Source organism: Vanessa tameamea, chromosome 27 (genome assembly GCF_037043105.1).
Source record: "Vanessa tameamea isolate UH-Manoa-2023 chromosome 27, ilVanTame1 primary haplotype, whole genome shotgun sequence".
Taxonomy (NCBI): domain Eukaryota; kingdom Metazoa; phylum Arthropoda; class Insecta; order Lepidoptera; family Nymphalidae; genus Vanessa; species Vanessa tameamea.
The window spans coordinates 7,231,874-7,259,868 of NC_087335.1; the positions used below are offsets into that span (position 1 = coordinate 7,231,874).

Consider the following 27,995-nt stretch of genomic DNA (forward strand, 5'->3'; position numbering starts at 1 on the left):
TGAAAATGAAAGTGTAACACCGATCTTATTTGAACCATTGACAATAACTTTAACATAGAACGGAAGTTTGCAGCGCTACTAGCGGAGAAAAATGTTACTATTAAACACGTAATGGTGGCTGCTTGTGTGGAGAAATCATTGCTGACAACTTATTTAGAAAATATTTTCTGGAAACCTTCAGAAACTAATGAAATCCGATGAAACCATAAAAATATAACAGGTACTTTAATTAATATTGTTTTAAACGCCGGTTTTCTTTGTTTTTTGCTTTATTTCGTTTTATCGACATCAAAATGGCTGACCATACAATAAAAAAATACGTTTATTATTTTACTACGAAATAAGAATCGACATTAGGTTGATAAAGGTGGCAATAGATTTAAAATTAGAGGCAACTGATAAGATTGTAAACAATTGAAATGATAATAGAACTTAACTAAATGAACATATATAAAAGCTGAATATTACATAATTAAATATACTAAATTAGGAAACTTTATTTTATTTATCATATGCAAGGAGTTAAATAGTAATATCTTGGAATTACGATAATCCTTCAGCGATTATTTTTTGTTTAAAGTATAAAGTGACTATTGCCGTATAATAAAACATGCGTTAAATTTTAATAATTGGTCAATGATATTTATTATTGACTCAGGCGTTTCAAAGTTACCCTTAATATTTGCCTAATTGCTACAATATAACTTAATTGTGTATTATAGATACTGAAAATTATAGAAACGATTTAAATGTTACCACTACTATTCTATTTTAAATAAATTGACCTTAATGTTTACAAATATTATAAACAAAGTAAAATAATAAAACTGATATACAAGCTTAAAGGCTTAAAGGCTTTGCCATGTATTAAATAAAACTTAATAATATAGCATATTGGCTATCTGGCTGGCTGATGATAAGTGGTCATCACCGCACAATGACATTGCCACTGCAAGAAATATTAACCATCCCATACATTGTTAATGTGTCACCAACCTTGGGATTATAGGTTCCTCATACCTGTAATATTACACTGATTCACCCTTAAGACCACAACACAACCAAACTAACTATTTCTGTTTATATAGTGTATAATTAATTAATAAACAAATAAACAATTGTTAATAAATATTTTCAGAATGAATAACTCGTGTTTTATTTGCAACGCTCGGACAGGAGCATCTTTGAGGAATGCTTTAAACTTATTCGGGGATGATGTAAGTTTCTTATTAGAATGTACATGTACCTATTTCATAAAAAAACTACTGAGTTTTCTCTCGGTGAAATATACATTCTGAACCCATTGTATTTTAAAATAATACTTTGATCTTGTAAAATAATAAAAATTAATTTTGAATGCTAATTAAATAAAAAAATATATATACATTGAAGTTGGGCCTGACCCTTTAAGCTGTTTTTGTACTCATTTCTAATACAAGCTTTAACTAGAAAATAGAAACTTAGTATTGGGGCATGCTAGTAATCTTTATAAAATACTTTACATTAACTGTAAAGAAAATTTTATAAATTTTCAGGTGTCACTCAGCTCCGGAAAGAAACTATCTGAAGTAATTGGGGATATTGTAGATAAATTGATCAAAGAAGATGTTGTCCATACACGAGTTATATGCAAGAAATGTCAAAAGGCAATCGTTGAATATGACTCTTTACAAGTCAGGTATAATTCATGAATATATTTTAATATAGTAGTGCACCTGCTAGTCCCCTGGTATAAGATGTCCATTAGCCTCATGTCTCTGGGTCATTTGCCCTCTATTAAATAAAAGGAAATTCGAACTAAGTAGATAAAACTAACCAACTTGCGGACTGATTGAGTTTTAATGTGGTTCACTTGTTTTTAACTCAGCTGATCTATGGATTTTTTTTACACATGTGTATTGTTTAACACTTAACTCTAATATGTTGAGATCTTCGTGAACATATTTTTTTCTTTTGTTTTCAATGAAAACAATAGTAAATATAATAATAATCCAAAAATAGCAATCCATGGGGGTATTAACAAAATCCAGTAGCAACCCATGGGGTTACGAAATCCTTCCACTCGTCGATACCACAAGGCCTAGTGGTCCTCTATATAGGAAATTATAAAATATATATAGGAAATAGGGAGTTTCAGGTCTCTTAAAAAGGTTATCAATATGTGAACGCGCAATAAACAAACAAACAAACATACTTTCGCATTTAAAGTAATAATAAGGATTTTAGAAATATGCATACTGATTTATATAAAGCGAATTTCTGTTAAACATTTCAGATTACAAGCTATTAAAACAGAACTACTTGAAAACTTCAAGAAAACTTTACCGAAACATAACTTAAGCTACGATACATATAATAAGGAGGTGAAAATTGTAAATAGTTCTAATATCAAGAAGAATGAAGTTAAAACGTTAGTGTTACCAGCTTCTAAACTGCAACCCTTGCCGCCTGATTTTGTGATAAAATCTGGGAAATGGCCAATATCCAAATCTAACATTGTTATACCTAAACTAAAGGTGAGATTTTTATATTAATATCATTCACAAAAATAATATTGTATATATACAATAATAAAGTTGACCAACCGGCGACCTGAACGACTTCAGCTGTTACATCCTCCGTCCATACAATATAGTCATTTACGTGATACTCTCCTTGTTCTTTTTTAAATTGAATGGAAAACCCGACTCTGATAATTCAACTCTCCATGGGAATGACTAAGACTTATTGGCCCCATTTATTGTTTGATAGTTTATTGACCACTCTTATTAGACCCTCCAAAATAACAAAATCAAAATGAAAATATACTATATTCAAGTAGACTTTTACAAGCACTTTTAAGTCACTTAAACTATTAAGTGAAGCTACCACCGGTTCGGAATACAGATTCTACCGAGAAGAACCGGCAAGAAAGTCAGTAGTAAAACTTTTTTAACAGAGCCCACTACCAATTATTATATGCATAAAACTATGTTCCTCTCATTTTTGTTGCAGTCTGTCGTGACGATACCGGCGTCATCAACCCTAAATCTCAAAGTGACAGTCGGTTCGTCTGTTCTCACTCAGAGCATAATCACAAACACAATAGCCAACAAGAAATCAGCACTAGCGAATCAAACGATTGATCCAAAATTAATTATGACACCAAAAGTAGAAAAAAACGATCAACCGTCAATTTCGACGAATGTAATGAACTTTGTCTCTAGTTCTATGAAATCCGACGAAATCTTGACTTCGTCGACTGTGACGTTTACTCAGCCGATATCGTCGAATACGTTAGTTTCGACGAAATCTAGTCCGATATTGAGTTTCAATGTCAATTCGTTACCGAAAGATTTCCTTTCGTCGGCGATTTTGACGAAAGTCGACGACTTCGATATTGAGAAACTAAAAAAGGAAGGTTCTATCGAAGTTAGTGAATTGGAACAAGCAGACGAACAGCCGATGGAAATTGATGAAGGTTTGTTAGTTAAAATCGATATATATTCATAAAGACAATGTATAAACACGAGCAGTATTGATAATCTTGTCAATACAGATAGTATTCTTGGGACAAAATATTCATTTCTAAAATATCCCACATATAATTCTATATAAATATCATTTGATTTGAAGATTGTCGTGTAAATTATGAGGTATTATCTCAAATGCTTTATTAAAACTAATTAAATATTATTTATAGCAACAAATTGGCAGATTAGCGAATACGTTAAGTGCACGTTAACTTGGCAACTAATATGTTCCTCTTGCATTTTATGACACTGGCTCACTCACCCCACAATCATATTTAAATAGATAAGAAAGTCAGATAATAGTGGACTGATATTTTATTTACAGATTGCTCTCTCACTGTGCTATCGACGAATGAATCGGACAATAAATTGATCTTCGATGAGACCGTTAAGGTAATAAAATGTTTTAATAATTATTGATTTATTTCTTACAGTTGTAAGAAATAAATGAAAATTTAATTCAAGTTAAAATTTTATACTATCGTTAGTTTATTTCTTGAAAAGTAGGGTGACCAAAGTTCTTTGCACTTATATATTACTTTACAGGATGATGAAGACAAATCGAAGTCTGAGTATCTAGACGTGCGGCTGCTCGGGGAGCAGGGCCGCTACGTGCTGGGCAAGCTGCAGGTGCTGCGCCCCGACGCCGACGCCGACGCCGACGCCGACGCCGACGCCGACGCCGACGCGGAAGGGGACGTCGACACGGATGAGCGTTAGTCACTTGTGATCAACTGTTACAGTCATTTCCAACAATTCGATGCCACTATTTTAATACATATCATGATGATGAGATGGTGTAGTACGGACCGATTTCAGTTTACCGTAACGACTACTATCTATACTAAATATATACTTAATTCAATTGTCGACGATCAACCCTCCGACAGCATTACCTTTATATGATCATACTAATAACAGATTAGCTTGGAGTAAGTTTACCCATTTACGGATAGTTAAAAATGATTTATAAAACCTATTTCTTTGAACGGATTACAAAACTTTTTTTTTCAATTCTAGTAATATAATCTATAAATACAAACGTTACAGATACAATTGTGATGGAAGGAGAGAATGGTTCGATCCTACGAGTGGTGTCCGGACAAAAATTTCTGTATGGAGACAATCAGATATCTCTCATGCTGCCTGGATTGCAGGATTCTGTCGATGGGCAAGGTAAGCAGTGTCTGCCTGAACTTTTTGTACAAACTTACTGGAAAACATTATTTAAATGTTGCACTAAAAATGTCGTATCATTGTATGGTTTTATTTTAAATAAGTTGAAAAGATAATATATGCTTAAATATTCAATACACCTTATAATCAACGACGTCCAGGGGGGGGACACTCCGCACGCAATACGAGATGTGTGTTTGCGTTGTCAACCACCACACCTGTGAATGGTCAATCTATGTACATTTTATTCGAATAATCGATTTTTTTTATTATCCTTATGGTCGTAATAATTAATATTATTTATTTGACAGATTCGAATGATGAGTCCCAGATCGAGCTGCAAGTGTCAGGCGATGAAGAAACAGCCAATGCTATTATTGCGGCCGCGCAGGAACAAGGTACTCGATGTACTTAATAATATGGTCTAGTCGAAAATATATCAGTTTAAATTGGATTAAAGAATTAAAAAATAGATATTAATGAAAAATTAATCCTAGAATTAAATTAATATTTACAAATTGGTAATTTGACGGTAAGTGGTCACAACCGTCCATATACATTGCCATGCTAAGAAATACCTCTATATCGTCAATGTGCACCAGCCATGGGTACTAAACTTTTATGTCTCTACTGTAATCATATTGGTTCATAAAATTAACTACATGTTAACAATTACTGTTCACTAACAAGTCGAGTGATAATTTATATATATATATATTTTTTTATATTACAGGAGGTGCTTTCATAAAAGTCGAGTCGGGCGAGATGTATCGCGTCCAGTCAGTACAGAGCACGACAGAGGATGATGAAACTAGTAATGTTGATACTTCTGTGAGTTATGTTATTGTGTGTAATTATATAATTGCTGTTTAAAATAAAGTGTTTTAAATAGGATGCATGGAACATAAATTAAAGCTTGAATGTGACACAACTTTATTTCCGCCTTATTAGTCAAAATATTCAGAACAGGCAAAAATGAGAAAGCGGTATTTCAGTTGTTTTTTATATGTGCTTTTCAAACATTACTATATCATCCAATACAAACATTAATACACAAACATAAATAGTTTTATTTTTTGTTAAGTTCGGTGGGTTTTTGTATGGGTAATGGCGGCCATAAAAAAAATCAAATAAAACAATTTGTTTTCAGATGGTAGTGCACGAAGACGGTCAGTTCCGGTGCTTGTTGTGTGAGAAGAATGAAACAAAAGGTATGTTGACTTATAGTTTATATAAGAAATAAAACTTCTCTATGATGGTAACAATGAACAGATTTATTCAAGTAGGTTCTTTAATAAATAATATTCGAATCGTTACATACGTATATATATACATAACGATGCAAATACACATGTAATGTAGAACTAAACCTAAAGCCATCAGCGGAGAGTAGATTCCACCGAGAAGAACCGGCGAGAAACGAGTAGTAACTGTTCGGGCCCGTTTCCACAGAGCGGCGCGTGGTGGTGGGCGACGCGGAGGCGGCGATGCAGCACGTGAAGAGCGCGCACGGCGCGCGGCTGTACATCTGCCGCGTGTGCGGCCGCGCGCTGCGCCGCCGCGCGCACTACGCCGCGCACGTCGGTGCGCACGCACGCGTTCATATGTTCAATGTCATGTCGCCCGATAGGACTGTATTTAGAACGATGGTCTTCCCTTTTGTGACGTCAGTTTGGGTTCGATCCCTCGGCGGTCGCGTGTTATTGCGGGAGCGGCGTGCTGTGACAGGGTCTGTTAATAAAACGATATACGCGCAGACACTAAGGGCACGAACGACGACCGAGTGCGCACTGAGCACAGCACTATAAATGCTACCTGTGAATAATAACTAAATCTCGCACTACAAATTGTAAACACTAGCCCAGTTAAAGGAAATGCGACGCAATACTTAAAATAAAAATAATTTAATATTTTCAGAGCAACACGCGCAGAAAAACAAGGCCCTACAGAATACAGACAAGACGAAACTTCACGAGTGTAACATATGTAAGAAAAAATATAGGTGAGTCATAAAACCGATACCGGGGACTGCTTATTGGAAATGAATGAAGAAGTAATCATTATGAGAAATGTAATAACAATAATATCGAATGCAGCTCCCGCACGCTGCTGACGGAGCACATGAACGTGCACAGCGGGTCGCGGCCGTACGCCTGCGACGTGTGCGGGAAGGCCTTCGCCTCCAAGTACACGCACCAGTCGCACCTCAAGACGCATCTCGTGAGTACATATTTCTATGTCCTCAAATTATATACTTACTATCTAACAAAAGCCGAATGATTACGAATATTTGCTTCTGTATTGGTTTGTCTTACTTAATCAATTTGCGTGTTCGTCACAGACGAGAGGTCTCTTTAGAATAATTCAGACCCCATCAACAATCAGAATTAAAATGATATTGAAATAAATATTATGACATAAAATAAATTAGAAATACATATTCTCTGATACATGATACATACAGCTATGTACTTTTTATCACATAGATTTAAAATAATACAAATTAAGAGAGTGCATCATATATTATATATTCCGAACAATATTACTGCCATTGAAAAAATTTCGATTATTTTTATTTCAGGTTCGTCCGAGGCCGTATAAATGCGAACAGTGCGGGAAGTCATTCTTCACTTTACAAAATTTGAACCAGCATGAGAAAACGCATTCGGGTGTCAAAGACTTCATTTGTAATGTTTGCGGTTAGTATATTGTGTTTACATATTATATTATGATTATGATATATATTATATATATCTTACACCCAATATATAACCAAAAATATCATTACTTTTTTTCATAATGTTGGTTTTTTTTTTGTTTTATTTAAGTAAAAATGTTAAAAAAAATATTGTGCGACAACAAATCAGCGGACTGTCACATAGTAAATTTAACACCTTAAGTAGTAAAACGCGTCGTGGTCGCAGGCAAAGCGTTCGGCACGCAGCATAACCTGGAGGTGCACGGCGTGGTGCACTCGGGCAGCAAGCCCTTCGTGTGCGGCGCCTGCGGGAAGGCCTTCGCGCGCCGCGCCGAGGTGCGCGACCACATGCGCATCCACACCGGTGCGAGCCGCCCCCCGCCCCCACCGCGACGCCCCCGCCGGGCCCCGCCGGGCCCCCTCTAACGCTCCGTCTGTGCAGGCGAGCGGCCCTTCACGTGCGACGTGTGCGGCGCAAGCTTCACGCAGCGCTCCAACCTGCACTCGCACAAGCGCGCCACGCACCTGGACGACAAGCGCTACCACTGCACGCAGTGCCCCAAGCGGTTCAAACGGAGGAGGTGGGGCGAATTTTGTGTTTCAGTTCCATCCCTAGTTTCATCGAAGGTCCAAACGAAGAATCAAAGTTTTCGATCCATTTAAATCTATTCACATGTCATCGTCCGCAGACTGCTGGACTACCACGTCAAGGCGTCGCACACGGGCGAGCGGCCGCTGAAGTGCGAGATCTGCCACGCCACGTTCGTGTACCCGGAGCACTACAAGAAGCACGCCCGCATCCACAGCGGCGAGAAGCCCTACACGTGCGAGGTGTGCGGGAAGTCGTTCAACTCGCGCGACAACCGCAACACGCACCGCTTCGTGCACAGCGACCGCAAGCCCTACGAGTGCGTCGTGTGCGGCGCCGGCTACATGCGCAAGCAGCTGCTCTACCAGCACATGAACACCAGCGTCAGTACTGTCCCACTGCCTTATACACGCGTCAAACGTTCCACTCTCAATGGACTGCGCATATATACTTAGCGCGGGGACTATACTTATACACTGGATACGAATATACTTCGATGCGATAAAGTGTCTTGTACATACTTAGTGCACAAATGCAGGTGCACTCTATTTAATCATTCTTATAATCTGGTAGAACGGCACTCCGCCGTGACCGTAAATAGATCTGAGTTGCGTATGAGAACACGATTTACATTAAATTAATTAAAAAAAAACACATTCCAGGGTCACTTGGCCGAGTCGATTGTCGTCAACCAGCCGAGGGTTACGAAAATAAATGAAAATGTAAGTTATACTATAATTTATAACTACTTGAACTGCTGGTTTCGGAGTCGAAAATCAAAGGGTGAGACCGTTCCTTGTACAATAAAATTAAAATATTACTTATGACTATTGTTTGGTACTATATTTTATCTGTTTTACAACATATAGTAATAATCATACAGTGCGTTTATAAATTTTATATATAATATAATTATTAATAATTACAAAAATAGATATCTATTTGAGATTAATAAACTGATAGCATTTGAGTGATAACAATGTTATCCAATACTCTATCCCCTTTGTTGTAATTAACCACTAGATAGCGCTGCAGCAAATATGCGCCTGTGACGTTTTGAGACAAGTAAATCGGAATCAATACCAGATGATTGTAATAGCTGATTTTATTTTATTTCGAATTAATTTATTTAAATGCATGTGTGGTTTCGTTCCAGATGCTGACAACACAGGCAGTTGTTGTCGATACAGAGAAAAGTGACAAGTTTCCGGACACGGTGAGCTATTTAAATAATATTTAATACTGTTCCAATGGGTCGCAGCGTGATATTTAATAAATAAATCATAAAAATATAAGCTAAGTTAAACAGAAAACATTGCAAATATTTTTTTATTTTCGTTTTTTTTTTGTCTGTAGTATCTGCTGTGTTTAAGAGAGTGCTCTCCGTATGAAACAGTAATAATATATTAACTCATTTGAACAAATATCGACTTTATTTGCCTTAAATCATTTACTTATCTGTATTAGCTAGCCGCTATACCAATGATAGTAAAGACAGTTTAAAGAAATGCTTCTTTGATTCTTATTATTAAGTCTTATTTAATGTACTTTGATTCTCTAATTACAGATATACGAAACAACGGAAGAGTTACAACTCGAAGCAGACGATAAATCTATCGGTAAGCTATGTGAATTAGCCGTTACTTAAATTCACAAGTATGGCTTATGACACACAAATAATTCTATAACTGTGTATATGTAACAAATAATTTTAAAATATTGTTCTATGAACTTAAATACATATATTATTAGGTTTTCCTAAATTTCAAGACTTTAATTTTTATTTTCTCTGAGACTCTTTAGATCTGTGTTTATTACTGCGTAGCTACGTAACGATTCTCATGCGTAGCGTGCTATATATGTGATGTTACGAACATGCAACTTGTTTTGGTTTTGGTGTAGTTTTTATTTTTATTTTCGCATACTTGTTTGTCTTTATCGAACAGTTACGACGGACGAAAGCGGCACGAAGTTCTATATAACCGGAGACAAGAAGATACTTCTACAAGAAGGTACGCGTTTATGCGTGGTCAGTTGCATATAAGACGAGACACCTGAATAGTGTATTAGTAAGCCGGACGGAGGAACGGCCTCATTCATTAACCCCATACTTGGTAGGATTGCCATTTGTGATAGTGAACATAAGTGACAGTATATACATTTCTTTAAGCAAAATATTTGTTACCATATCTAAAGTTTAAAAATAAGTAACTCTTAATAATTTTTTTTTTTGTTATGAAAATACGTTACTGTACACCAGAAAAAATATACATATAGTAGGAAAAATCATAGGACTAAAACATACTTACCATATTCCTCAATATAGATCAAGGACAAACTATAGTACGCCTTTTACAAAAGTTTAGCAAGAATCAATTATCAATTAATTTTATTAAAAATGAAAGAAACCAATAATGGAAAATTTATTTAATGTTACAGGAAAAACAATAAATATCGTCCAAGAATCCGAGGAACCAACTTTATTAACACTGCGTAAGTAATTGTAATTTTTCGTTTCGTAAATTATTTATATTGCCTCATTGTTTGAAATGTATTGTATGTACATTTAACGTAACAAAGATTGATGGTATACGTGCATTCGTTTTATGTTACAGATAACATAGACAGCAGCCTGAAAGCGGACGGAACACTTATAGACACGATTCCTGCGGACCAGCTGACGGACCAACAGGTGAATAAGGATAAATATGTATTTTATATTTTTTATATGGGTAGTTGGACGAGCAATGGACCACCTGCTGGTAAATGGTCACCACCGCTCATAGACATTGACGCAGTAGAAATTATAAGCCATTGCCAACCTTACATCGTTATGTTGATCTTATGTGCCGTTTGTACTAGAGTATACGGTGATGTTATAATATGTATGTAAATGATATGTCCCGTGTTGCAGCAGGCCGGAGCCCTGCGACTGGTGTCCGTGTCGCTGCCGGACGGTTCCAGCGGCTGGGTCGCCATCAACAACTAGTGAGCCCACTGCAGGACCACGGCCTAGAGAGCTGTTATGACTGAAAATATTTATAATATATTAGAATAGTCTCTATTTTATTATGTATAATACAATTGCACATAATTTGTATATATTATTCATTAATTAACGTTACTTTACATTTCGTTTCTAAACAATTATCTCTTACGCATCTCCTATTGTTATGTTGTCGGTACCACGCCGGTGACGTTCACGCAAGTGCCGATAACAACTTTACAAACATGAACGATATATGAATCCAAGTGTAAAAAAATGTGTAAACTGCAAACTATATTAGTATATTGCTCGTATAAAATATTGATCGTATAAAATATTGATCGTATAAAATATTGATTTATATTTCAACGATTAACTACATACATATATATTATGTTTTTAATATGATATATAAAAATCTTTTAAATGTTACATAAAATAAAATAAATAATAAATATACATAAATGTAAAAAATATGTACTATTCATGTAAATTTTGCAGAAAAATGAAGACTATTTTTCTATCATGACGTACCGACAGTCGTTAAATATAATATATAATAATAAGTAGGTAGATATGTATATATAGTACTTATATTGTAAATAATTGTATTATATCCCTACAATGTACATAATGTACATTAGACCTTTATTATACGACCTCCTGTATAGATTTATGCGCTCACGAAGGCGTTAGTATTTTTTTGTTGTCTCTAATCTCAGCCGCCGCACACACACACATCTCATGTGCGCGAGCGTCACTCGGCTGATGCGCGCCGATAGAGGTTACTTACTACGGAGGGACACGCCTTCGCGAGTGAACAGCTCTAACTTGCCATGTGCTGTCTGTGGACTCCCCCAGAGGGCGACTGGGCCAAGGGAGTAAAATGTAATGAGATTTTGCTCAGTAGTCGCGCCCCGTGTTTTCCACGCGTCAACGTTTTGGTGTCCTGGGACCTTGCAAATAACATCACCCAATTCAATTTATTATTCATCAACATTACGTTAAAAAATATTTCGTGCTTTTAAGTCTGTAGGGGGCGGCGATCAGTCACAGGCAGCTTCTCATTTTACAAAACATCAGGCAGGATTCCTCACGATGTTTGGTCGCCGAGCGCGAGATGAATATGTTATAGGTACTTAAAAAATAGTTCAGAACTATAAGATTCGAAATTGATTATCGCTGATCGTATAACGAAGAGTCTATTGTAGTTAATTGAAAGTAATATATCTACATGTTTACGTTATTGCAACTTGGGCATCTCGATAAAGACTTAGTAGAAGGAACAATAAAGTTATTATTGGTTTGATTAACGTCTTAAAGACGTGTTTAAAATAATTTTAGAAAAAAAAAACAATATGAAAATATATTTATAGGATTTAAAACACAAATTTACACAATAATTATTCGATCTAGACACTGACAAATGCAATCGCAACGAATGGACATAACATCTAATTCAAAATGCAAGAATGTATCGAGTTTACACTTAGTATACATCAACTAAAATATTAATAACTCACTTCCCATCTCTCTCATGAAATCATGATTTACGGTGATACGCTACTTTGATACGTCTATCTTTTCAATTTAATTGTCGATATCGCATCTCACTTCGTTATATTTCGATCGTTTTGCGGTGAATATCGAGTTCTTACAGAATAATTAACATTTTCTGCGCATCCCGCATGCGCGGTAATCAGTCGAGATTGTTTTTATTTGGTTCAGAAATTTGATCCATTTGTCGGGAAGTCGACGTTAAAAGATTATTCGATTATTGTGTATTTTTTTCTTTAAGCCTTTATATTTGCTAGTTTCTAATTAGTTAATAAGATAATCTATTTTTGACTAAAATCATGATATATATAACTTTTGTGAATATATGATCTCGTAAATTAAAATTAAAATGCGCTTGTAAAGATGTTTCATGAACTTAACCTCGGTCCAAACTAAATTGGTCAATGAAATTATTTTCATGTTATTTTCGTGATTAATTTAAATGTATCATTAAGTTTATTTTATAATTTTACAAGCATATTGTTGCAATTATGTTTAAATATACATTATTTGTAATTATCATTAATTAATAAAATGGTTTTCAAATAAATTTACTTTTATTACCGGAGTTGTAAATACAAGTCCACTTTGGGCGCGCAAGCCCCAATGAAGGCCAGATATAGACCATAATTGAATGTCGAATACTCTTCTTTTGACAAATTAATTATTTCGAACTTCATCTTCTTCCAAAACATTCAATGCAATACGTCAACTCTTCATCATGTGATAGATCAAAGAGCAGTTTTTTTCATACAGACTTTCTACGAAGCAAATTTATAATCGCTTATCGTATTTGTCCAGGAGCCAGCCGACACATAGACGGACAAATTTGTACTCACATTATTAGAGCGCCCTGGACGCGCTACGAAAGCTCGCTCTTATTGCAAATAAAGCATAACATCTGTCATCTGTTAGACAACAATACTTTAAGTGAGATCACAGCTTGAAAAGTCCTAAATAATATAGGTTATATATATAGTTAGGTTAGATGGGTACTAACTGAAATTTTAATTACAGAAAATAAATACAAAACTTTTTCCAAGAAGAGTTTCGCAACATTTCATTTTAGAATCCTGGTTTTATTTCTTTGAAAGTTTTATCATAATCTGGAATTACTAGATTTCTTTTAGAAATAAATTAATCTTCCAGATGCGGTTTTCAGTCAGTCATATATTTGTTTATTTAATAGGTCGCTCATTTTGATCTATTTAGAATTAAGTTATTATTTTTTTTATTTGATTTTTATTTGTGCAGAGAGGGCACAGATTATTTCTCCAATGTCACGTGCGAATTAAATAATTATATTACTGTGACGTTTATAAATTCCGCTATTACCATAACGACTATATTTATATTTAAAAAAAAAGCATAATTTTCAAAAGATTTTATTTTCAACAATGTACAAGTATATATAGTATATTAATAAAATAGATAAATATAATGTGCTTCATAAGCAAATACGGTGATATCTGCATAATTCTTGGAATTAATTTTACTAGAACAAAATATTTACACGTCATCTGAAACAAAAAAAAACATTTTTAATTAATTATAGAAAACATAGAGTATTTTAAGAACGGTTTCAAAGTTGAAACGTTAGAAAATATTTTTAATAATATATACATTTAAAAAATGTCCTTAATTTATATTGGTACTAATGAAAAAAACATAGTTTTATTATTATTACAAAAGAGAAGTAATAGCTATTTCGTTTCGTTTTAAAACTCGGAAGAGATTTTCATAGCTATTAAAAATTCTGTATATAAAATAATAACTGTTTTAAGTCCTCTGGGTAAATCTCAATGTCCATGTCCTACGTCAGTCTACTACTGCTACCGCTACTACGTCAACTACTCTCAACCGGTAGTCGACTACACCAAAGTCCGTACCGACTTCCCCGCCCGGCGCGCACGGCCGCTCCGACGCCCTGAGCGCCTCCGTCTTCGCGCACAACTGGATCACACTGGAACACATATCATTTTATTATATTTGTGCCAAAGATGATTAAAAATATAGGAAATTATATTAAAACGTAAATAAAAAAATAATATTCTTAAGTTGATTATTAGAATTGCAGTTGTGTTTATTTTTATTATTTATTAATAATAGTATTGCCTATGTACCAATGATTTTATTTAAATAAAAATGTGCATATCTATGGCACGTTTTAAATGATATAAATCACGAATTAAAATTTAAAAAAAAAAGACGTTCACCCGTAGTCTCCCTTCTCCATCCACTTGTCGTCGATGCCGTTGAGTTGCTCCCACTTGCCCTTGGGCAGCCCGCAGACGAGGTCGGCCTTCACCGTCCGCAGCGCTATCAGCGGCGCCGGCGTGAACCCTGGCGAGGGAGACATCGTCCATGAAACCGAGGTACTTATATTATAATAAACTTTTTAATTTATTTTACTCGGTGGCTTTGTACAACCTGGTTGGGTACCACCCTCATCATAGCAATTGGTAAATGATTCACGTAAAGTCAACCTTAGTTTAACCAGCGCTACATAATAATATATATAAAATTAATTCAATGTAAATACTTCTATACACATTATATCAAGAAGTGCGTACATATAATAAAAGGAGAAGGACTACGAATACGACCGGATAGTTCGGCTTTATCGACTAGAAGGAATATCATTACACAGTATAAAACACTGTCTGTCCCTGTGTATGCTTAGATATTTAAAATTATACAACGGATTTTGATGCGATTTTTTTAATAGATAGATTGATTCAAGAGGAAGGTTTCTATGTATAATAGATAAACAATCTAGTAGAGAAACTGATAATTTAAGATGTTTCTAAAGAAACACATTTTTTGCGCTCACATTGCAAACGCTGGCTGTATCCTACGAGATAGATCAAAATAATGTACAACAGTATTGTACACTTTAAAAAGGTCTTCAATTTATATTTTACTTTTTACGAGGAATAATGGCTTATTTTCGAAGCGATTTTAAGCAATACAGCATTAATCCTTATCCAATAAAGTACCTTAAATACATTGTGTATTTAATGCCTACACATCAATATGGCCCTTTACAGAATGTAATTTAAATGAATATTTTCGAAGATGTTACAGATTTAAGACATTCTGTAGTATATTTAGTATTAGCATTGCACCCGCGCGAAGCCGGGGCGGGTCCCTAGTCTTTAACAAGTTGTTACGTTAAGTAGATAATTAAATGTATTTTTTATCTAAAATAAATGAAATTAAACAAATGAACTTAACAAAATCATCAATTTAAATTAATTCATTAAAAGTTTGTAAAGTTAAAAAGTATGGCCCGCCCGAACAGGGACTTGAACCCTGGACCCTTGGATTAAAAGTCCAATGCTCTACCGACTGAGCTATCCGGGCTTGTACAATTCTGCTCAAAAATGTCTTCTAATAAAATTATGTACGATTTCCAAGAAATTAAATAAAAAAATCTTTTAAATATTTTGTTTCTAAAAACTTTAATTATTCATATATATAACTATTTAAAAGTCTTTTTTTTCTTAACGGAAACATTTTGAATTATTCTGAAGAATTAGTTCTAAATAATTTGGTGAAAAAATAAATACAATTGTATAACCATCAAATATTCGTAAGAATTTCATAATAACAGAGCGACGATTACCCTGCAGAGCGGCCTCGAAGCCCAGCGTGGGGTTACAGTTCCTCTCCCCCAACAGCTTCCTGTAGTTCAAGTCCCCCTTGAACATGACGGCGACCGCGAACTGCAGCTTCCGGTACAGGTCCGGGTCGTGCTGCTTCATGTCCTTGTACACGTGGGGCGACGTCCAGAAGTCGTCACACTGGGGGGGGGGCACACATATATCATTGGTTGGGCGTCGTGTGGCCTTATCACTTATAAAACAAAATTACAACTATATTTTGTTAAAATAGGTTCTTAATCTATATTCACTTGGTGTTTTAGAGCCCATCTGGGTAGATACCACGCACTCATCACATATCCTACCGCCAAACAGTAACGTGAGTGAGCCAGTGTAACTAAAGGCAAAAGGACATAACACCTTAGTTCCCACGGTCGGTTGTGCATTGGCGATGTAAGGAATGGTGAATATTTCCTCCAACACCAATGTCTATGTTGCGGTGATGGGGACCATCAGTCTCATTTCCAGTCCTACCACCAAGTAGTAGGCGTACCACAAAGTGTCTCTCTTTATTTGTGCCATTTGTTCGTATCTACAGACTCCACACGGTACTGCCCTGCACTGTTTCCCAGTTATGAGACGGACACAATGCAATACAAGTCTCCAAAATAACACAAAAACATTGAAGTAAACAACTTTAATATTTAAATTATAATGATTGATTACGTAAATACTATATCTACACAATTATATTGTTTTTTGTTTTCCATCCCGGTGTAAAATATTGGGATACCCAGCAAAAAAAGTTCTCGATTCTCCATTCCTTTATTGCCCCTGGGCCTCTAAGCCACATTGGCCACATGTGTCAACGCACAGTGCCCCACAACAGGGGCCGCCTGCATACATAGAAATTATAAAATATTTATGTTGTTCAGAAATAATTACTCGGATTTATGAATAAAGTTACCATAACAACAAATGTGCCGTCGTCGACTAACTTCCGCCAGATCCCGCCAAGATTCGCCAGATTATTGGAATTTACGCTTCTAAGACCTTCCGGTTCGGCCGCTTCCGCTTCCCCTTCTGGAAAATAAAAAAAAAAATGTTTTTAATTCGGAAGTTGAATATACTTACAGATTAACTTAAAATATTAAGTTAATTTAAGACTTATTAAAATATCCAGAAACACTTAAATACGTATCTACTCATTTTTAATCAGTATCCCAAAAATAAAATTTCATCTTTCTAACTTAAAAAATGACGAACGTCCATACAAACTTTCAATCCCTATTTCATCCCCTTAGGGGTAGAATTTCCCAAAATCCCTTCCTTAGTGTGTATCTACTTAATGAAACGATCCTATTTACCAAATTTCAAGGCCCTAACTTTAATAGTTTCCCCCACCTGGTTTACTTTCCATTGGAACTTCCCGACTATAACTCGCTTGAGCGCACGACCTTATAACGTATCTGAAAAATAAAACATACAATTATTGTTATGTAATTGTAATAATATGCCTTCTTTGACAATGTAATAAACACATTCGTAAAGAAGGCACATTATTCGACACAAGATTATATTGATGATAAAAAAGCGTGGAGTTAACGCTCGTTGACTTCCAGGCAGGAGACGTAACATACATATATAATTGTATTTAACTAACATGGCTGTATTTTTAGACGTTGAAAAAGAGTAACTACTGAGTTTCTTGCCGGTTCTTCTCGGTAGAATCTACATTCCGAACCGGTGGTAGCTTTACTTAAAATAGTTTGTTAAATGACGATTCAAAAGTGCTCGTGCCTACTTGAATAAAGCATATATTTAGATTTTGATTGATTTTGTTATATGAGTATGTTTATACTATAAAACCAAAGCCATTCCAAGCGACAAGTGTGTCTGTTATGGTCTATATGTGTATGGTCTGGTAGCTTTAAACTCAACACTGTAACATGACGATTCAAAAGTGCTTCTATGAGTCCATATGGTATATCATATCGCCCCGGTGCGAGGCCGTCACTTTTGTGAAAATGCTATTTTCCAGGAGAAACATTTACAACTTTGACACGCCCCGAGCGTCGCCGTGATTCGCGCCAAAACCATAACGACACTCACGCCATCTCACGGACACTGTGTGCTACGGTTATTGAACTTACACACTAACTCATTTTTAAAATTTTGCAATAGTGACGACCTCGTACTGGGGGTACGATATTTTGATTTTGGTTTTATAGCTGGGCCGGGCTACAGTCGCGATTACATATCTTCATTCGTTCATCGATGTGAATAGACTATATATCAGTTGGAGTACATTTTATTTAATCAAAAAACCTTTTAAAAAATATCGACTCACTTGAAATCTCTAGGCGTGACGTCGGACACGAACCACGGTATCCTCTTCACGTGGAATCGAACCTGGGAGGAGTCATCGGGACATACAGACGACTATAGTACGACACAACTTAGATGTAGCGTCGGCAGAATTCGTAAAACCGATCACATCCAATTAAAATCGTATTCAAAATCATCAATCTCAAAGCGAAAATGATCTTTAAGCAAACGTAATAACTTGTAATGTCATGTAACCGAATAGTCCCGTCCTTACACACATTTGGAAATGCAAATGAACCGAGAAATCAAAACTTGAATTGAAAAAGCTTTGTGCAATTTCCGCCATCTTGAAAAATGGGTATAATTTCCATTTTTCATAATAACTCGGTTCTCCGTTGAGACACGTGTGTGATATTTAAGTATATAAATATATATGCAGAATACTTTTTTGTTGTATTTTCCACGTATCGTTCAAAGTTATTAAGATATCGAGAAAGATGCAAAAATTTGAGGCTCATTTGCACTTCTCACTCGTTTTCCCGAAGTAATGACTGGACTAAAATACACTCGCCAAATGAACCACTTGTTATTATTTTTTTATTTGTCGACGCTACATTAAAATGGTGTCGTACTATACGAATATTATTATAATTTAGTTAATATATCAGAACACAGCGGCGCTCAGTACCCCGTGTTCCAACCACCTGGGCCATCAGAGCTTACGAATGAATGAGAGTGGTACCTTTAAATTGTAAATTAAAAAAAATAAACGAGCATTAAGGTATACGATGTGTTACATCTGATATCTCAAAGACAATAAGTAACGTCAACATAACATCCTCTCGGAAAATGTGTTGGTACCATCTGACGGTAACTCTAGCACCGCGCGCTAATTGGCCAAATCAAATAGTGCGACTCCCCCCTTTTTTGTTACACACCTCCGTCCCTTTTCACGAAATCACCCCCACAGATTGGATAAAAGCTAGAGGCAAGACGTTACATATAAAAAAAATATAGTTCGAATCGTTTTACAGATTGATCCGTTCTGAATTTACCTTTTTGACAATATTCTGCGAGACGAGGAAGTGCGCGAGGCAGAGGTCCGCGAACAGTTCGTATCCGGCGTTGTCACACACGACGTCTGCCGCGATATCAATAAAGTATCATGAGAAAAACGTGCAACTCACGCTTGACACATCAATTGACTAAATTTAATGCGTGTCAAATAACGAAGCGGTAAATTAATATATATATATGTCATATCATATATATGTACATATACAATCTTGATACATTAATATAACAATAAAAAAAACACTAAATATACTATATATTAAAAAAATCTCCAAAACGCGCATCATTTTCTGATATAAGTTATATCTATATTGGTTTAGTAGTTTTTCAGTTAGGCTTTATAAAAAAACTTAACTAATTAGTAAAGATAGATAGATAAATATGACACATTGTTCAGAAACCAGAATTTCCTAGAAGGAGTACCTTTTAAAGTATAATAATTTCAAAAAAAATTATATGATAATAAGGCGAAAAAAAAAACTTCATAAAACACGAACACAGACATAAAATGGCACACGCACACACACATCACTTTCGAAATGAAATATTAACATAAACATTTAAGTGTCTCACCGAACATAACAGCCGGCGGAACGGTCAGCTTCCCCGGACAAGGCACTTGCTGAGCCTCCCCCTCGGTCGCCCCCTCTTCGGAGGGCTTGGCTTCTTCACAGCACTGTACATAACAAGATACGGAGCACATGCTCTATAACAACTCCACATAACAAATTACACAAACATAATATATTGTTACAACTAAAAAAAAAAAAACATTATTTTTTGCACTGGTAATTGTTATGCTATCGGTATTAAGATGTTGCTTCGATTTAAATAAACGATTACGAGTTCTAATTATATTATTATAAATTACAAATAATATTAAAAAAATGTTTAGTAAATATTTAGAATTATCAAGAAAGTTAAAACCTGCGTCCTTAAGCTTCTAAAGATAAAAAAAAAAGTTCTATAGATCTACTGCGCTAATCATTTAAAAATAAACTATCTACGTAACAATATTTATAACATAGCATAAAACCTCTTGTTTACAAGGCGGCAGCCCGGCGAGTGTTGCCAGCCTATTGCAACTGCATTTCGTTTTTAAATTCGTATTCTGCAATTATATTAAAAAAAAAAAACTAATATTTACGAAGGTATCCCTGGGGACGAATTCTTATTTAAGTTTTAAAAAACATTCCAAAAATCTAACATAACACGTATTCATGATATCGTAACGATGACGGAAACGAGTTTATAAACTGGTAACTAAGCTATTTGTGCCACGTTTCACTGTGAAACGTTTGAGCTGCACACGCAAGCTGCACGAGGTCAGCTCCACACTCACCCCTTCTATAGCTCTAGCCACCGCTTCAGCCTTCGTTACAACCAGATCACTAATCTTGGCAGTATCGTCCACCAGTAACTAAAACAAGAAAAAAAAAACATTAGTCTCCAGTTTACATCTTACTTGGATATGCCGACTATCATCCTATGGGATGGTAGGTGGTGCATTCCACCACACTGCTCCGATAGGTTTCGGTTAACGATGTATCCTTTAACGCGGAGATAAATTAATCAAGTGACATTCAGTCGGGCTACTCGGGGTTCGAAGCCAAACTGAACCATCTCATCAATGATAGGTTATATTTTAACTTGTTCATACATTAAAACTATTGTTCTAATTTGAACCAAACAACCTTGTCCTTGAGATCGTTAACGATCTGAAACGGATCTATGATCTTTTTTACGCCACTGCTTCCGTCAGCCGAGTTCAGCGTCACCTGTTCCCCCAGGGACAGCGACAGGTCACACTTGTTGGCCCAGAGACAAATCTGAAACAGGATAGATTCAATCAGGCAGGAGACATAACATACATATACAATTGTATTTAACTAACATGGCTGTATTTTTAGATGTTGAAACAGAGTAACTACTGAGTTTCTTGCCGGTTCTTCTCGGTAAAATCTACATTCCGAACCGGTGGTAGCTTCACTTAATATAGTTTGTTAAATGACGGTTCAAAAGTTCTTGTAAAAGCCTACTCGAATAAAGTATATTTTGATTTGATTTTATTAGTCTATGTATCAGTTTAAACAGGTTTATACAATAATTCTTGTGCTATTCATAAATTCGTATTCTGTTTATTATCAACAATAAAATCTATCCTGACATTATAAATGCAAAAGCATTTGTCTATCTGTCTGTTGCTGAACCGAATTCGATGTAATTTCGTATGAAGCAAGCTTTTTTCCAAGGGAGTACTCTTTGTGCCTAGTACCTAACAACCAAAGCCTTAAACGAGAGCGAACCCGCGGGCGACAACTAGTTAGACTAGTTAGTTATAACTTAGTGCGACCACCTCGTTGGTTCGGGCCGCAGATCGCGATGTTCAAAGTCTCAAATCACAAGTCATTCGATGCAAACTTTTCGACATCAAACTTCAAACCACATAATTCAGATTCTGATGCTGACTGACAATAAAACTTTAAATAATATGACAAATATCTTTGGTTAAATTATATTTACAAATTATCTATACCTATAATAAAAATCGAGTGTCTGTTTGTAATATTAAAATAACCGCGTTTTACTAAATATGTATGTATACACGGTACATATATCAAAATAACATTTTTTACAATTTTTGTCCGTCTGTTTGTTCCGGCTAATCCCTGGAACGGCTGAACCGATTTTGACGGGACTTTCACTGGTAGATAGCTGTATTATTACATAATAAGGAGTAACTTAGGCTACAACAATAACTTTTTTGTTTGTCAGGGCGATAAACAGCTTAAACTATTTCTGGTCGTGCCTCTCACTCACTCACCCGTTGAATAATCCATTGAGTGAGTGAGTGAGGGAATAGTGTTACCTGTGTACGCACGCACTTGTGCACTACAGTACAGTCTTGCGTAGTGGTCCAGTCTCCCTTGAGGTTATCATAAAATAGCTACCTTCAACAGTGTCATGAAGTCAGCTTTCCTCTTGTCCTTGTCACTGGGAGGCAACATTGTCATAAGTTTGTCTGCAACTACACACATAGGCTCCAAACTGTTCACAAACGACTGTTCCTTTTGCTCATCGAAGGGATCGAAGTTCTGTAGACCTTTGCTATAAAGAACAAAAAAAAATATAAATGTCACTCAATCAAATTTCATTTTCAATTCATTTTTAAATTTAGAACAGTTTGTATAATCATCATTAATTAGTTGTTAAGTTGTTGTTAGTCTTGTTTAGTAATTATTCACTGACAACATACTGACAACATACATACAATTACTACAAAGTGCTCCGCCATAGACACAACTCTAACATATCCTTATAGTGTACTGTCAATCTAATCTGTCAAATAATCAAAGACATAGACAATTTTTACGCATTTTACTATTTAAAAAAAATATATCCAAAATTAATTTAATATTAATATTTGTTATAAGATATGAAAGGTCAAACGATGACATACATACATAGATACATATATTTCTAATATTAAGGTCATAAGTAGTATAAAACTAGTCTCACTTGAAGAGACTGTTTAGAGCTTCTTCCACCACGCTACTCCGATGCGATTTGATGAATGTTAAACACTGAATTAAGGTTATGTTAACTTTTGAATGACCGATTTTGATCCCGCAGTATTTGACTCTGTTTAACGTGTTCTCGGCTATTTCCGATGGATATAAGTGAAGCAACAGCTTAGGCCTCCTCTCCCTTTAAGGAGAAGGGTTGGAGCTCAAGAGAAGGATTGGAACAGCGTAGTGGAATACCACGCTGTTTTGATTGAACTTAGACACATGCAGGATTCCCCACGATGTTTTCCTTCATCGCTGAGCATGAATTATAAACACAAATTAAGCACAATTAAACCCACAATCTTCGGGTAAGATTCACCTGTTCTAACCACTGAGCCATATAGATAAAGAAGTAGATAAAAGGATATTAAAACCAAGGGTCGCTAAAGATAACATCCCGGCTCATGCCCATAATTACACTGGCTCACTCACCATTCAAACTGAACACAGTATCATAAAATGCAAGACGTTTACAGATTTGTATATTATATTATACTGACCTCAATTCACAACCTTCCCTAAGCCTCCTATACACGTAGCATTCAGAAAAGACCCATATATTGGTAAAGTAATATTGATTCTCTGTGTTTGAGATCCATTCGTTCCACTTCCTCGCTTCCGGTGTATCGACGGTCAAGAGGTCGTATTTCTTGTTTGTGACTAAATCGTTTTTGAGTTTAGTTATGTATTGGATGTAGCCGCGGATGTCTTCGTCAGACTGAAAGAGAATTAAAAAGTTACTAATATTGAATTGGAATATGAAAAATATTTTATTTTATTGATAAGTTTTATTAATGATAATAGCACGGCGAGTGTAGTTCCTGACTGTATTGACTGTCACCGCGTTTGGACTCCACTGCCACTTACCATCCAGCGGAGTGATCATTTGCCTTACCCGAAATTACAAAAAATAAAAAAATTGCGATGTCTCCGGCTTTTGTATATTTTATTCGACCAAAGTCCCATCTCAGTTCCCGTGTTCGAAAACCCCTGTAAACTGCGAATTAGGCAAACACGGCCGATTTGCTAAATTTTTCTTTCCAGAACTTTCTACAGTGTACAAATTAAGTCGGTAAAATTGTTATCAAGTTATGACTTGACCGAGGTAAATATCTTCTAATAAGTCAGAGCATGTTAGGAAGAAAATAATTCGATGTCAAACCGTGTGTCGATTGATATATAATTCATAACTTACAGCACTATTTGCGGACTTGATCTTTGAACCTTCACGAGACAAGTAATCGATGACTTTCGTTAAAATAATCGGTAAACGTTCCTTCAATGAGTAATACGCGAAACTCCTGAAAATAATATATTATGATTTATTATTAAGAAAATATAATCATGTTTATACGGAAGTATATACAAAAATATTCCATAAAAGCTGATATACATACTATTAATACAAGAAATAAGAATGAACTTGTACCTAAACTCTGCTAAGCTAAGTAAACGATTATGTTTTTAAAATAATCTGCAGAACAAGGTTCATAATGCTTTTTTTTGTTTTTGAGGCATATTTGATGGAAAAAAATAAAAAAAATATTGAAATAATATCGTTTTCCGTCTCGCATTTTTAAATTTGGACCGATAATTATTGTTTAAATATTGAAGAATATCCAGTGTTTAATCGTTTTTATAAATCAGAAAAAAAAAATAGATTTTAATTGATACTTTTTTTTAATAAATTTTTGAAATTGCAATTTTGACTTATTTTGAAAAAATCTAAAAAACGTGATAACTCAAAAATGGTTCACATTTGCATCATGCATATGAGGGTTCAAATTATCGCAAATAGTCACCCCTATCACCTCCTAACGGGAATACGTAGAATTACCAATAACCCTGTATAATATTATCTGTAATAATATTATCTGTCATTTTGAGGATATGAGTGGAAACTTGTATTATATATAACCAATGACCAAGCTGACGTCACGACAGTGCAGGTAGAGGGACAAAATGGAACAAGTAAGAACTTGTCTTATTTTATAATAATAAAAAAAAACCATAAACCGCGGTGTGTATATTTTGTCGCCTTGCTGCGAACTAAAAGATTAAAATAATATCATATTTATAAAAAAAAAAAAAATCTGTCTTCATTATGTTCTAAATTCTTATAAGACTAATCACTATGTTCTAAATTCAAATCCTAGGAAGTTAAAGATGCTAAATTTTAACCACACGTTCTAATAGATTTCGTTACGTTACCGTTAGCATAGCATTCTTACCTATTTTGTTAACCTTTTCAAATTAGGTTCCAAAAAACGTTTAGATTTAATATATGTTCAGATAAATAAAAAAAATCATTTTGAGTTTACCTTAAAAGTCTGTAAAATATAGACGAAGCGGCGTATAGTACGTAAACGGATCCTTTGCTTACTTTACGCAGCTCTGGATTTAATAATATATGCATATTTTTAGCTTTGTTTTTGTATTATAATATAAAACTACTATACTAGTAATAATGACAATAATTTCAAAAATGATCACATAAAAATTTTGAAAAAGAAGACCTATCACAGACATATTATTTACACGTTATAAAAAATAAATATAATACAAAGAAAAATATTGAAAAAAAAAAAACGAAAAAATATTGCCGCCCGAACAGGGACTTGAACCCTGGACCCTTGGATTAAAAGTCCAATGCTCTACCGACTGAGCTATCCGGGCTTATATTTAGTAATCGAAAATGCGTAACACAATAAACAGCATACGTATTTTTAAATATAAATTTGTTGTTTTTAGTAAAATTTGTATTCATTTTTTTTTATCGTACTACACTGCTAACCTTTAAATCTTATAAACTTTAAATAAATATATTTTGAAATTTCATAATATTTTGGTTCAGTGGTTTGGCAATAAAAAAGCAACAAACAAACAGACAGACAAAAAGAAATACTTTCGCATTTATAATAATATTTTATATTATGACAGCTTAACCTGTGGTAAAACATTTGTGCAAATTAAAAAAAAAAGTAACAATTACAAGAATTGATTTTATTGTAAGGTTTGTAACATAATAATCTATCCTTAATATGTCATATAGTTATATTTAAAAAAAGTAAATACTTTAAATATATGTTTATTTAATTATAATTCTATAATTGAAAAGAAATATACTACACATACTGAAAAAAGCAGGCTTTTTAACTCTTATTGTATCCAAGAAAAGATTGCAAAAATATCACACTAAACCAGCATACAGTTAATATTTCTCTTAGATAGGTATAAAAAAATGTATCAAAGATTTATAATTATTTTAAGTTAAAAAATTTACTTCTATAATTATCTAGAATAGTTACAAAATTTTATACATTTAATGAATATTTTCAGTATCTAAATATATTATTATTTTATAGTATTAGAAAATAATTTGACTGTTTAATGGTGAAACAACAATGTTGAAATTCGAAATTATATAATAACATTCACTAAATACCAATACCAGCTTTGCGGGTTGAATGAGGTTCTACATAAACATTATAAAAATAATTCTTTCGGTTTATGAAGCTGTATTTCAGCTAATTTACACAAAAATTATAAAACTAAACCTTCCGTATGAATTTATCTGTGGTTAAAATCGTACGAAAATCCGTTCCATAGTTTATGAGTTTGTCGCATTCAGACAAACAGACAGAGAGACTGGACAGGGACTTCATTTTATAATATGTAGTAATAATTATACAATTTTGAACAGCAATATTGCTGTTTATCTATAGCATAGAATATTACCGTCTTAATTACATATTGCTATTATTTACGATATTTATCTATCAATAAAATGTGTACATAATTAATCTTTGATAATAAAAATAAAATATGAATTCAATGCGCAATTTTTTTCATACATACTTTTTGAAAGTTCCCTGTAGTTGAACGTTCATTGGAGTAGCCGTATTTAAAAACGGACATGGTTTTTCCACTTTTATAAACGGTCCACCGTAAATAAATTCGGGTTTTGTCGAATATTCTTCATCGTCCGATATGTTTACAGCGCTACGGACTGTTTCGCTATGTACGGACGAATGTTGGGATTGGGAATCCGGTCTAGTAGACGTTGTACTCATTTTTTATTAAATTAATTTAATACTTAATATCACAATGAATTTTTCATAACCAAATGTTTGTATATTTTGACTGAAGGGAAAACTAAAACTGAAGTCTGAACTTCTGAAGGTTTTATTTTTAAATTGACGTCTATTGATAAGAGGATATGACATCTGTCATGTGTATTTGCCAAGTTCGCTTTTATTTGTCATGGTTTTCTATCCGCACTTTATTCGAAAAAATATATTTGTGAAAAGCAATCGATATGATATATGATACAAGTACTTTTCAAATTCATTGCAAAAAAATTGTTGAAATTTTCATTTATTTTGAAGTGATTTTAAAGTTCTTTACGTCGTTGTTATAAATAAAAACGAACACCGTAACGCAAACGGTATTCCTATTTTGAAATTGAATATTACTTTTTACAAAAAAGGTTTTTTTGATCGTATACGAGTTTTATTTGAATATTCGGAATCAAAAAGCGAAAACAAAACAGTATGATCTCCAAAATACAGGTGATACTTACATTCCATAAATTGCACACATTTCAACATTTCGCGGTGTAACTATACGCATAACAGGATAATTCTCAGTATCTATAGGCCAATCATATGGCGCCATTTTAAGAGATTTTGAATAAAAAAGTTATACGCGAGCCCAACAAGCGCGTGTATTTCGCGACACAAAATAAACTAAAATAGTTTTGACCGTGGCTGTTGGTTATAAATAGGGAGCAGTTTATCGTAGTATCTGGTGCAATGTATAAATTCGGAAGATCTTTTCAAGGATACCAAAACATATGTATTTTTAATGTTAGATTTCCAAATAAATATAGAATTACTTTT

At 34.4% G+C, this 27,995-nt stretch overlaps 2 protein-coding genes and 2 non-coding genes across 6 annotated transcripts; 1 reads left to right on the forward strand and 3 right to left on the reverse strand.

Moving 5' to 3' along the window:
- Nucleotides 1-101: 101 nt before the first annotated feature.
- Nucleotides 102-11,251, forward strand: LOC113391949 (zinc finger Y-chromosomal protein-like). The gene is made up of 25 exons (XM_026628103.2): nucleotides 102-220; nucleotides 1,139-1,217; nucleotides 1,536-1,678; nucleotides 2,276-2,516; nucleotides 2,995-3,460; nucleotides 3,838-3,905; nucleotides 4,059-4,227; nucleotides 4,563-4,688; nucleotides 5,000-5,086; nucleotides 5,422-5,519; nucleotides 5,839-5,899; nucleotides 6,141-6,272; nucleotides 6,606-6,690; nucleotides 6,785-6,908; nucleotides 7,270-7,387; nucleotides 7,613-7,750; nucleotides 7,829-7,967; nucleotides 8,076-8,358; nucleotides 8,638-8,697; nucleotides 9,132-9,191; nucleotides 9,543-9,594; nucleotides 9,922-9,987; nucleotides 10,415-10,468; nucleotides 10,591-10,667; nucleotides 10,890-11,251. The coding sequence occupies exons 2-25, from the start codon at nucleotides 1,140-1,142 to the stop codon at nucleotides 10,962-10,964; spliced, it is 3,000 nt and encodes a 999-aa protein (XP_026483888.2). The 5' UTR covers nucleotides 102-220; nucleotide 1,139; the 3' UTR covers nucleotides 10,965-11,251.
- Nucleotides 11,252-13,887: 2,636 nt separating this feature from the next.
- Nucleotides 13,888-27,835, reverse strand: LOC113391953 (damage-control phosphatase ARMT1-like). 3 transcript variants are annotated; one of them, XM_064219284.1, is made up of 16 exons: nucleotides 27,677-27,835; nucleotides 24,290-24,395; nucleotides 23,595-23,812; nucleotides 22,477-22,633; nucleotides 21,220-21,354; nucleotides 20,868-20,945; nucleotides 20,562-20,636; nucleotides 20,099-20,201; nucleotides 19,507-19,592; nucleotides 18,474-18,535; nucleotides 17,528-17,592; nucleotides 17,091-17,206; nucleotides 16,147-16,324; nucleotides 14,735-14,861; nucleotides 14,408-14,481; nucleotides 13,888-14,038 (listed from the first exon to the last, which is right to left on the reverse strand). In XM_064219284.1, the coding sequence occupies exons 1-16, from the start codon at nucleotides 27,769-27,771 to the stop codon at nucleotides 14,028-14,030; spliced, it is 1,686 nt and encodes a 561-aa protein (XP_064075354.1). In that variant the 5' UTR covers nucleotides 27,772-27,835; the 3' UTR covers nucleotides 13,888-14,027. The 3 variants fall into 3 exon arrangements, with proteins under 3 accessions (XP_064075354.1, XP_026483895.2, XP_064075353.1); XM_026628110.2 differs by lacking the exon at nucleotides 27,677-27,835 and adding an exon at nucleotides 26,953-27,278; XM_064219283.1 differs by lacking the exons at nucleotides 20,562-20,636; nucleotides 27,677-27,835 and adding an exon at nucleotides 26,953-27,278.
- Nucleotides 15,812-15,884, reverse strand: Trnak-uuu (transfer RNA lysine (anticodon UUU)). Its single transcript has one exon. It is a non-coding gene; the product is annotated as a tRNA-Lys (tRNA).
- Trnak-uuu (transfer RNA lysine (anticodon UUU)) lies at nucleotides 25,698-25,770 on the reverse strand. The gene has a single exon. It is a non-coding gene; the product is annotated as a tRNA-Lys (tRNA).
- Nucleotides 27,836-27,995: the final 160 nt, after the last annotated feature.